General features: G+C 42.7%; 1 protein-coding gene across 1 annotated transcript in view; it reads right to left on the reverse strand.

Moving 5' to 3' along the window:
• The window catches only part of LOC126001822 (histone-lysine N-methyltransferase PRDM9-like), a 28,016-nt gene that overhangs the window by 14,551 nt on the left and 829 nt on the right, over positions 1-12,636 (reverse strand). Inside the window, exon 2 of the mRNA XM_049769044.1 lies at positions 12,510-12,598. Coding sequence (XP_049625001.1) covers positions 12,510-12,542 — 33 coding nt within the window. The 5' untranslated portion in view covers positions 12,543-12,598. The remainder of the gene's footprint in view (positions 1-12,509; positions 12,599-12,636) is intronic.

Genomic DNA, 12,636 nt, shown 5'->3' on the forward strand with positions numbered 1-12,636 from the left:
AAGATGTATTGTTATACAGGTATTGAGCTTCCATAGGCAATATAAGACTCCCAATTAAGTCTTTTGATATATTCTTGTGAGGAGTAAAAGCCAAGGTACTTTTCTATTCACAGGCCCTGAAATTGAGTTTGAGAGATGCTTTGCTGCATTACGAGACAATATAGTGTCTTTGAGCTGGGAGTTTTGCTGAGGCCGATTCCTGTATCGTGCAATAGTCCACGATTTGGTGGGGGTGAGAGGGGCCATCAAGCATGAGTCAGCAGGCGTGCTGGTTGTAGTTCTTTGCTGAGGCATGAGAACGGGGACCCAGAGGGTGTCTTTCACTAAGGAGCTGGAAGGTGGTCTGTTGGGGCAGGAGGTCAATCTTGGTGCCTACTGAGTTAGGAACCGTAGGAGAGGAGCAGGAATCCTGGCATGTGAGATTGTCTGGGTCCAGCTGCAGCCTCCCTCTCCAGTATGAAAAAACATGTAGGAGGAGTTTTCCTCCTTCCCATCCCCCCTGAGCTCAAATGCCAGACCTGGCCTTGAAAGCCAGTCTGGCGTGGGGGCTCTCGGTCTCCAGGACTAACTGGTCAGTCCTGGAGGCCTTTGGCCAGCTGTCTGTCCAGATTCCCAGCCATGCCAGTAGAAGAGGAGCAGTAATCCTGGCATGTGGATCGTCTGGGTCCAGCTGCAGCCTTCCTCTCCAGTTTGAAAAAGCATGTAGGAGGAGTTTCCCTCCTTCCCCCTCCCCCCAGAGCCCAGTTGCCAGACCTGGCCCTGAAGACCAGTTTGGCATGGGGGGATCTCCTTAGTCTCCTGGACTAAGTGGTCAGCCCAGGAGGCCACTGCACATAAAGATCTTTCGTTTAAGACTATTTTATCGCTGCTTTGACATTTTCTTATGTTAATAATAAAGTATTTAAAAATGTTGTTTTGGGGGCTGGAGCAATGGTGCAAGTGGTAGGGTGCTTACCTTGCACACGCCAACCTAGGACAGACCACAGTTCAATCCCCTGGTGTCCTATATAGGCCCCCCAAGCTAGGAGTGATTTCTGAATTCATAGCCAGGAGTAACTTGAGTATCACTGTGTGTGGCCAAAAAGAAACAAAAAGAAGGTAAATGTGTTTAACCAGCTGTGGACTGGCATATTGTAAATATACTTGGGCCTCATAGGCTAGTTGTTCCCAGCGGCCGTCTCCTGACAGTGTCTCACATTGCGAGACTTTTTTTTTTTTTTTTTTTGGTTTTTTGGGCCACACCCGGCGATGCTCAGGGGTTACTCCTGACTATCTGCTCAGAAATAGCTCCTGGCAGGCACGGGGGACCATATGGGACACCGGGATTCGAACCAACCACCTTTGGTCCTGGATTGGCTGCTTGCAAGGCAAACTCCGCTGTGCTATTTCTCCGGGCCCTCACATTGCGAGACTTAACAGGGAATGGCAGGTGCATGCACTGGGAGCTATCTCTACTTCATCACACTCACTCTCACAGACTGCAAAGGCCAGCAATCTGAAAAAATAAACGCTGAAGACACAGAATTTATATATAAATATTAAATAATAAAAGTTGCAGAAGTAAAAAAAAAAAAAAAAAAAAAAAGTTGCAGAAGTGATCAAATAGTCTTGACCTGACTGCTCGTACTATATGGTATATTCATGTACTAAACCCTTAAAGTCACAGAGTACAAAATTGATTAAAGGAGCCTGATCATTAAGGGGGCGAAACACTATAGGAGTCAAGTGGTTAAAAATAATTTTTTTTTTTTTTTTTTTTGGTTTTTGGGCCACACCCTGTGACGCTCAGGGGTTACTCCTGGCTATGCGCTCAGAAGTTGCTCCTGGCTTCTTGGGGGACCATATGGGACGCCGGGGGATCGAACCGCGGTCCGTCCTAGGCTAGCGCAGGCAAGACAGGCACCTTACCTCCAGCGCCACTGCCCGGCCCCTAAAAATAATTTTTATTACCACAAGTGTTTTGTGTGTGTTTGACTTTTTTTTTTTTTTTTTTTTTTTTTTTTGGTTTTCGGGCCACACCCAGCATTGCTCAGGGGTTACTCCTGGCTATCTTCTCAGAAATAGCTACTGGCAGGCACGGGGGACCATATGGGACATGGGGATTCGAACCAACCACCTTAGGTCCTGGGTCAGCTGCTTGCAAGGCAAACGCCACTGTGCTATCTCTCTGGCCCCGTGTTTGACTTTTTTGTATTTTTTTTTTTTTTTTTTTTTTTTTTTTGGTTTTTGGGCCACACCCGGTGACGCTCAGGGGTTACTCCTGGCTATGCGCTCAGAAGTCGCTCCTGGCTTGGGGGACCATATGGGACGCCAGGGGATCGAACCGTGGTCCGTCCTAGGGTAGCGCAGGTAAGGCAGGCACCTTACCTTTAGCGCCACCGCCCGGCCCCCATGTTTGACTTTTTTAACAGGTCATTTTCTCTTTTATTCTTGCTGTTTCTTTCTGCCAGAACAATAGTTAAGCAGAGAGAGACAATCAGTCCCTTCCTACTTGCTGAGGAGTGCACTGTCTCCATAAAGGGACAGCGGCTGGGATTAACCAGCTCTCAAGGCCACCATATATTTACAATATTACATTTGCAAATGGTTAATATTACTGCAATTCTGTTTGCTTTGAGGCACAAGAATGTTTTTCTGATAAATTGAAACAATGCTCAGTGATAATGTAATCCTTCAGCACTAAAATGATCAGTACTCAGTGGTAAACACTGGATACATATTCCTGACAGTTCCCTCATTAAATATATTTTTTCTTTTGGGTGACACCCGGCAGTGCTCAGGGGTTACTCCTGGTGCTATGCTCAGAAATAGCCCCTGGAAGGCTCGGGGACCATATGGGATGGCGGGATTCAAACCACCATCCTTCTGCATGCAAGGCAAATGCCCTACCTCCATGCTATCTCTCCAGCCCTAAATGTATTTTCTTGCAGAAAAATTACCTCATTCTACATACAAGGATGATAAAGCAGAAAAGCCTAACATATAAAATTCCTTTTTAACTGAAAGTAGTAAAACAGGGGCCGGTGCGGTGGCGCTAGAGGTAAGGTGCCTGCCTTGCCTGCGCTAGCCTTGGATGGACCACGGTTCGATCCCCCGGCATCCCATATGGTCCCCCAAGCCAGGAGCGACTTCTGAGCACATAGCCAGGAGTAACCCTTGAGCGTCACCGGGTGTGGCCCCCCCCCAAAAAAAAAAAGTAGTAAAACAAGCTAAGGACCATGGAAACAGCAGAGGAGAGACATTTTGAACTGCCTCCAACTGAAAAAATGATAAGAGTGGAGAAAACAAGAGGATCAGCTGCAAAAAAGAAAGTAACAGTAAGCACAATTTTCGTGGGCATGCAGCAAAGTGGCCACAGTTAGACATGGACATGATAGAATGGATCACACATCACCGGAATAATGACTTCTCACTCTCTACAAAAATGATCATTTATGAAGCCAAATGCATTGCTTGAAAGAAAGACATTCAGGATTTTACTGAATCACCCTCGTGGTGCTACAGATTTATGAAGTGATGTGGCCTTACTAAGCACACAAAAACTAGAATTGCACCAAGAAATGGCAAAAGAATATGAATCTAAGATCCTATCTTTCCATAAATTTGTACTTGGTGCTAGGAAGAAAAATGCTTTTGAAACTGGCCAGATTGGAAATATAAATGAAGTCCCGCTAACCTTTGACATGCAATCTGACTGTTGATCTGAATGGTGCCAAAACCATCACCATGAAAACCTCAGTACGTGAGAAAAGCCATTACACAGCTGTATTGTCCTGCTGTGTAGATGGCACCAAATTGCCACCCATGTTAATCTTCAAAAGAAAAACATTTCCAAAAGAAATGAGTACATGAAGTTGTTGTACATATTCATGATAAAGGATGAATGGACAACAATGGAATGAGAGTATGGGTTGAAAAGTGTGATTCAAATGTCCTGCAGATTGGGGCCGGAGAGATAGCATGGAGATAAGGCGTTTGCCTTTCATGCAAGAGGTTATCGGTTCGAATCCCGGCCCCCCATATGGTCCCCCGTGCCTGCCAGGAGCAATTTCTGAGCCTGGAGCCAGGAATAACCCCTGAGCACTGCCAGGTGTGACCCAAAAACCACACACACACAAAAAAATGTCCTGAAGATCTTCTGAAAAAACCTGCCTTATAGTGCTTGACCAGTTTAGAGTATATATTTGTGAAAATAAAAAGAAGAGCTTTAAAGAAGTGAAGATTCATCTAGCCATAATTCCTGGAGGTCTTGCTAGCCAGTTGCATCAACAAATAGTTTGAGGTCTTTATGTGAGAAGAGTAGAATAAGTGTATGTCTACTGGTAATCATAATCTGACACCTTCTGGATGGATGAAGAGGCCCAACATCACTCAAGTTTATGAATGAGTGAAAACAATGGAACTTAGTTGTTCAAAAAAAGAAGCATTAGCATTGCTTTAGATGGAACTGAAGATGATGTTGTATATCAAGATAGCAAAGAAAGTGACGTCAGTGATTGTGAGCAAATGAGCTTCATAAATTGACTTTAGCAATGAAAATAAAATAAAAATTGGGGGCTGGAGAGATAGCATGGAGGTAAGGCGTTTGCCTTTCATGCAAGAGGTCATCGGTTCGAATCCCAGCGTCCCATATGGTCCCCCGTGCCTGCCAGGAGCAATTTCTGAGCATGGAGCCAGGAGTAACCCCTGAGCACTGCTGGGTGTGGCCCAAAAACCACAAAAAAAAAAAAAAAAATTTTAGTTTTACAAGAGCAGAATGGAAGGCAAGAAAGTAAAACTTACTTACCCAAAAAGTTAAAACCAGTACTCAAAATTTAAAACTACCAAACTTCTGGAAAAGGACTGTGAAACTTGAGACTATTTCTTATCTTGGCATTCAGCTAATTTGCAGGCTAAATCAGAAAATTTTGTTTAGATTTGAATACATGACAGTTTGTGTTTAAGAAAACCTTTTGCTTTGGCTAGCAGCTTGCTGGGGTAGGGGGGAAGGCTTTGGTTCCTAAGGAGTTAAGAACTGAGGATAGGGGCCAGAGAGATAGCACAGTGGTAGGGTGTTTACCTTGCATACGGCTGACCTGGGAGGGACCCAGTTCCATTCCTGACATCCCATATGGTCTCCAGCCTGCCAGGGGCGATTTCTGAGTACAGAAGCAGGCATAACCCCTGAGCAACATAGAGTGGCACAAAACCAATCAATAAAGTTTAAAAAAATAAGAATTAAGGGTAAAGAGGATTAAATAGGGAAAAATAATGGGTCAGGGTTGAGAGGGTGTGAAGCTAGAAGAGGATCTGTAAAGTGGTAGGCAAAGGAGGGGCAAAGGGGGGTTATATATAACAGGGACAATATGTAACATAGGCAGGTATTATGTGCACTACAGATAAGTCAGACATAAAAGTGTCCACCACATACAACACCAGCATAGATAGAATTGGAGATTGATTCGTAGGTTGCAGTTGAAGAACTGACCATTATGGAATGGGTCAGAGTGCTTAAAATATATGAGGCCAGCACTTCAGGGGAAAGGGTTACCAGTTTCTAGGCAAATTATCAATAGTGAGAGTAAACTTGGCAAAATAAAAGCTTCTCGGGTTAGATTGTGCTTGGAACATTCTTAGAACAATCATAATTTTCACATCTAGAGTACTAAGCAATAGGATAGTGAGTACTACCATATAGAGGAGTCTACACCATGTTGATCACTTTCCAGTTTTATACGCTGTGTCAATTACTAAGTTATTTATGTAGGCCACTTTTCCTTCCTGATGATTGCTTGCAAAGTTTTAGCTGTGTTCCACAGATTCTGATTTTATCATCGACAACAGAGAAAGTTTCCTGGCACCACAAAAAAGACCTAATGGTGTGGTAATGATCATGTATGGAGTCAGTAGTTGTTCCCATGACAGCATGCTTCAAGGGCGGAGAAACCTTGGATCTGTTAGGCCAAGGGAATTCCCTTTTTTACTTCCCCAATACTTACTGTGCCTATGCAAAAAAAAAGGGGGGGGGGCACAAAACCTTGCCATATCAGAACTCCTTTTATTTTCTTTTTCTCCTTTTTTTCCCCCTTTTTTTCACTCTTGGGGATATTGGTGATATTTTTTTGCTGATGGGTGCTGCTTTTTATATATTTTTGGTGGTTAGTGTCTTTTTTAAAAAAACTGTTGGTTAGGGGCCTGAGAGATAGCATGGAGGTAAGGCATTTGCCTTGCATGCAGAAGGATGGTGGTTCGAATCCTGGCATCCCATATGGTCCCCTGAGCCTGCTAGGACTGATTTCTTTTTTTTTTTTTTTTTTGGTTTTTGGGTCACACCCAGCGGTGCTCAGGGGTTACTCCTGGCTGTCTGCTCAGAAATAGCTCCTGGCAGACACAGAGGACCATATGGGACACTGGGATTCGAACCAACCACCTTTGGTCCTGGATCAGCTGCTTGCAAGGCAAACACCACTGTGCTATCTCTCCGGGCCCTAGGGCTGATTTCTGAACGTAAAGCCAGGAGTAACCCTGAACACTGCCGGGTGTGACCCAAAAACCAAAAAAAAAGTAAATAAATAAAATAAAACCTGTTGGTTTGTGGCTTTTTTGTTTGCTTTGTTTTGATTTTGCTTGTTTTTTGATTCTTGTTTTTTTTGTTTTTGTTTTTGTTTTTTTTGGTCTTCTTCCAGAAGAACCACACAACTTGAATCATCTTGTTCTGCCTCATAATTGAGGGGGAAAATAAACATGAACGGTACCAGGTCCAAGCAGCCGTATAAACATTGAGTGGAATTAAAAAATGTTCAGACTTAAACACCAAACCTAAAGCCGACAACAGAATCAATACCCTATCTACAACGAGCTATACTCAGAGGGGAATAGTTACACTAGCACTGGGGGAGAGGGGGGACAAAGAAGGGAGATGTGGGACACATGCTGGGAAAGGGGATGAAGGGAGGACAACCCTGGTGGGGGGAAATGGCCCCAATTCATTGTCACTATGTTCCTTAAATATTACTGAGAAAGATTTGTTACTCACTTTTTGGTCACAATAAAAATTATTATAAAAAAAAGTGAACTCAGACCTCTAATGCCATGCATAAAGGTCAAATCCTTTTACGGATTAAAGACCTTGATAGTACACCTGAGAATATAAGGATATAGAAGCTTAATATAGTCCCAGGATTAAAGATTTTAATATCAGACTTAAAACCATAAGGTACATAGAATATAACTTAGGTAAAACACTCATGACACTGAAGGTAAAGGCATATCAAGGATGAAACACGACTGGACAAGCAACTGGAAGTAAAGATAAATAAATGGGACTATTTTAAACTAAGAAGTTTCTACACCTCTAAGGAAATGGTGGCCAGAATACAAAGACTACGCATGGATTGCGAGAAACTATTCACTCAATACCCACCTGATAAGGGTCTAATATCTAAGATATAAAAGGTATTGACAAAACTTAGTAAGAAAAAAAATCTGGGGCCGGAGAGATAGCATGGAGGTAAGGCGTTTGCCTTTCATGCAGGAGGTCATCGGTTCGAATCCCGGCGTCCCATATGGTCCCCCGTGCCTGCCAGGAGCAATTTCTGAGCCTGGAGCCAGAAATAACCCCTGAGCACTGCCGGGTGTGACCCAAAAACCACAAAAAAAAAAAAAAAATCTAACCCCAACCAAGAATGGGAAGAAAACATAAACAGATTTTCCTCAAAGAAGAAATAGATTGTCAAAAGGCAAATGAAAAAAATGCCTTCATTAAAAAAAGGAAAATAAAGAAATAGATGGCCAAAAGGCACATGAAAAAATGTTCCACATCACTCATAATCAGGGAGATGTGCCACAGCTCTCTTGGTCAGATATGTTAAGAGAATTTCTTGAAATTCTCTCGGAAACTGTGTGCAGAGTTGGCAAATTATGAATTACAGGAGCCACACACAGTTGTGCAGGAGAACAATGTTCTGGTTTATTACATGAATATCATAAGGAGGATTTTTGCCAGTCAGTTTTTTTGGTATGAAAAAATGCTCACATTTCTTTTTTTTTTTTTTTTTTTTTTTTGGTTTTTGGGCCACACCCGGCGGTGCTCAGGGGTTACTCCTGGCTGTCTGCTCAGAAATAGCTCCTGGCAGGCACGGGGGACCATATGGGACACCGGGATTCGAACCAACCACCTTTGGTCCTGGATCGGCTGCTTGCAAGGCAAACGCCACTGTGCTATCTCTCTGGGCCCTCACATTTCTTTTTTTGCAAAGAAAAACATATCCCTCTTGCTAACAGAAGCTTTAACAGTGGTCCTCAAACTATGGCCCGCAGGCCACATATTATATTTGTATCTGTTTTGTTTCTTCATTGCAAAATAAGATATATGCAGTGTGCATAAGAATTTGTTCATAAGTTTTGTTTTTACTATAGTCAGACCCTCCAATGGTCTGAGGGACAGTGAACTGTCCTCTGAGGACAGTTTGAGGACCTCTGCTTTATTAGTATAGACTTTTTGATCTTCAAAAACAATTCACATGCCTCTCAGGTGGTGGTTTGCAGGCTTTATGAATAGATACACTTCAGTCCAGAGGATGAAAAGAGCGTATATTTTAATATCTCAAAGCTTTTCCTCTCTGGCCAGGTCCTAGGTATCAATTCTGATGTAGATTACAGGATTTAACAAGAAGAAAGATTATCCTATCAAGGTTCCTTTTTTACCTGAGGGAACAGGTTTTTTACTTTTAGGGCTTTCGAAGATAACTTTTACTTCCTAAAGTCTAAGAAGAAGTTTTTAGAAGGGACAATAAGAAACAAACTTATTTGAAAGAGATGCAAATCTTTACCTTGTAAAAAGCTTTCTTAACAACCCATTGCACTTCCAGGCCAAACTTTGGATGTTATATCTTAGGTAAAAAAATTAGTTAGCAAGTCACTAGGAGTCCCTTAGAGATGTCCCAAAACAAATATTTTTTTTATCTGACAGAGTAGTCAGCTTAAACTACAGGGATTTTTAAAAGACTATGAGGATTAAAGTTGTTTTTAAGTATCTCTTGGTACTGAGTTTTCCGGGAAAAGAGAAAATGAATCAAATCTATATTTGCCTGTATTAATCCTTATATTAGGAAGTAAATGTTCAAATATATACATACGTAGTACAGCAGGTGGGAGACTCAAATTTAGGCCAAATAAATGTTTATAACTATTCTTGAAAAATATTACCCTCACTATTAGGGAAGTCTTATCAGCCATCTTTGCTGAGAAAGGGCCTCTCAGTGGACCTTCTGAGCTTTCTTAGACTGTGGTGGTGACATTTTCCCCTTTGTTTTTATTTTTTAGAAGGATAGTTGCAATCTCAGTTTTAAGTTCCCTGGCTGTAGACAAAATCAATTGAATGAGAAGTGGAAAACAAACAGCATCAAGAATTATGACCAGCAATCCAATCCCAGCAGTGATTATCCAATGGGCTGACCAATTCATAAGACTAGGACGCTATAAATTTGTCCAAATTCCTTCAGCCACTTGATCAATATCAGTTGTGTCTAAGTGTGACTTACTAATAATAATTATATCCTGTTGAAGTTGTTTTATATTTAAAGGACATAACATTATGACGTCACACACCCAGTAAATGGGTTTTCACCTTATATTGTGACTTATATTGTGACTTGTCCACGACTGGACAAGCAACTGGAAGTAAAAATAAATAAATGAGACTATATATATAAAAAATATGTATATAAATGAGACAATATAGTCACCTTATATTGTGATTGTGACTGATTGTAGGGATAAGGTGACACAAAAATATATATTCATAATGACATGATGCAAGTCAAAACATTTCATATCATTTCATTTCATCAAAATATTTCATATCATTTCATGCCACAAAGACTGGTACACATCAGAAAGAAAAAGAACAACCACTGTTGGCCTGGATGTGGCGAAAAAGGAACTTTCATTCATTACTAGTAAGAATGATAGTTCAGTCTTCTAAACAACAGTATAGATATTCCTTAAAAATCTGGATATTGGGGCCGGAGAGATAGCATGGAGGTAAAACATTTGCCTTGCATGCAGAAGGTTGGTGGTTCAAATCCCATATGGTCCCCTGAGCCTGCCAGGAGCGATTTCTTTTTTTTTTTTTTTTTTTTTTGGTTTTTGGGCCACACCCGTTTGATGCTCAGGGGTTACTCCTGGCTATGTGCTCAGAAATCGCCCCTGGCTTGGGGGGACCATATGGGACACCGGGGGATCGAACCGCGGTCCTTCCTTGGCTAGCGCTTGCAAGGCAGACACCTTACCTCCAGCGCCACCTACCCGGCCCCCAGGAGCGATTTCTGAGCGTAGAGCCAGGAGTAACCTCTGAGTGCTGCCAGGCGTGACTCAAACACCAAACAAGAAAAAAAAAAATAACAACAACAAAAACTGGATATTGAGCATTCATGTGATCCAGCAATACCATTCCTAGGGGTGTACCCTAGGAACACAAAAACACAATACAATAATATGTTCATAGCAGAGCTATTTATAATAGCCAAAATCTGAAAACAACCCAGATGCCCAACAGCTGCATAAGAGATGAGTGGCTAAAGAAATTGTGGTACATACATAATGGAACACTACACAGCTGTTAGAAAAATATGAAGTCAGGGCCCGGAGAGATAGCACAGCGGCGTTTGCCTTGCAAGCAGCTGATCCAGGACCAAAGGTGGTTGGTTCGAATCCCGGTGTCCCATATGGTCCCCCATGCCTGCCAGGAGCTATTTCTGAGCAGACAGCCAGGAGTAACCCCTGAGCACCGCCGGGTGTGAACCAAAAAAAAATATGAAGTCAGAGCCAGAGAGATAGCACAGCAGTAGGGCATTTGCCTTGCATGCAGAAAGACGGTGATTCGAATCCCGGCATCCCATATGGTCCCCCGAGCCTGCCAGGAGCAATTTCTGAGCATAGAGCCAGGAGTAACCCCTGGGCACTGCCGGGTGTGATTCAAAAAAAATATATGAAGTCACTAAATTTTCCTTTACATGGATGGATATGGAAACTATTATGCTGAGTGAAATAAGGCAGAGGGAGAGAGATAAACACAGAACAGTCTCACTCATCTGTGGAATTTAAGAAAAATACAAGACAGTATTAATAATATAGTAATAATAACCAGAGGCAATAGAGATGAGAGCCAGAAGGGCAAGCCCATGATATGAAGCTGTAAGTGCAGTTAGAGAAATAACTACATTAACAACTACCATGACAATGATAGAAAGAGAAATACAATGCCTGTCTCAAGACAGGCAGGGGGTTGGGGAAAAGGGAAATGGGGACATTGATGGCTGTAAAGTTGCACTGGTGAAAGGGTTGTGTGCATTTTATGGCTGAAACCCACCCACAAACATGTTTGTAACCATGGTGCTTAAAGAAATTACTATTAAAAAAAAGAAGAGGAAAAAGAAAAAAAGAACCACAAGCCACAGAATTGCAGACAAGGAGGCTTTGTGCAAATAGTTTACTGAGAAGAAATGTGGCTGCAGGGAGAAGGTGAGACTCTGCAGAAGGAAGGATAAAAGAGATAAGCTGCTTCTCCTGGGATCTGAGCAACACTGTCAGGGAAAGCGCAGACAGGACCAGCAAGAGGTAAATCCCAGGCACAGGCTAGTGTATTCTGACATCGCCTGGAGCAAATCCATTGTGTAGAGTCAAGAAAAAGCCCTGAGCATCTCCAATGTGACTCAAAATTCAATGCAAATCAAAACAAGCACACAGCACAATACAAATCCACCAAAACTAAAACCAAACAAAACCCACAGAAAAATACACATGCAGAGAAAGACCTTACTGCATTCTTTCAGGTAAGGCAGAAAATTCTTCACCAGGTGGCCAAAATTAGGCCCCCAGGGAAAGTATGCCAACCCTCCTAGGAGAGTCCTATGTGAATACAGGAAAAAGACTTGGGCACAGGCATTAGCTTAGCATCTGGGAGAAGCAGCAATATACAAAAGAACATTGTGCTGGACCAACAAGACAATTTGGTGGGCACTTGTCTGGAATGGGACTGTCAAAAACTGAATTCCCAACACCCCATACGGTCCCCCAGAGCCAAAAGGTATGATTTCCAGAGTGTAAAACCAGAAGAATCCCCTTTCAGCTGTGGTACCATAAACTAAAAATAAATCAAAGAGCTCCCCCCCCCCCCATGTGAAGTAAGAATGCTACATGGCAGAAATCCTGGCATCAATGTCTCACCAACATCAGCCTCCAATATTACTAGGAGCACAACCCTGGAAACTGGCATCCAATAGGGCCTTAGACCTGCTAGGGGTGATTCAAGAACAGTGATTCAGGAGAAAGGCCTGAGCCCCAAAACAAATACAAGTCGGCAAACAAAAGTGGCCTCAAACTACAGAGAATAACCCTGGAAGGAGTGCCAAAGGCACAACCTGGCCCCAGACCCGTTCCTAAAGTATCTTGGGGCCCCACAGACCTGGGGGACTTTGCACTCCTATCCCTCTATCCAATCCTTCTCAGAGTCCATACTGCCCCCTTACCTGGGGAGAGGACATCAGACGGTGTGGCCCCATCTTCTCCAGCTTGGATTATCCCTGAAGAGCAGCAGCAAGGCTCATTTCAGAAAGCCCTGGAGAAAAGTCACAGCTGTGAGCCACGAAGATGCCA

The sequence above is a fragment of the Suncus etruscus genome, chromosome 2 (assembly GCF_024139225.1).
Source record: "Suncus etruscus isolate mSunEtr1 chromosome 2, mSunEtr1.pri.cur, whole genome shotgun sequence".
Classification (NCBI taxonomy): Eukaryota; Metazoa; Chordata; class Mammalia; order Eulipotyphla; family Soricidae; genus Suncus; species Suncus etruscus.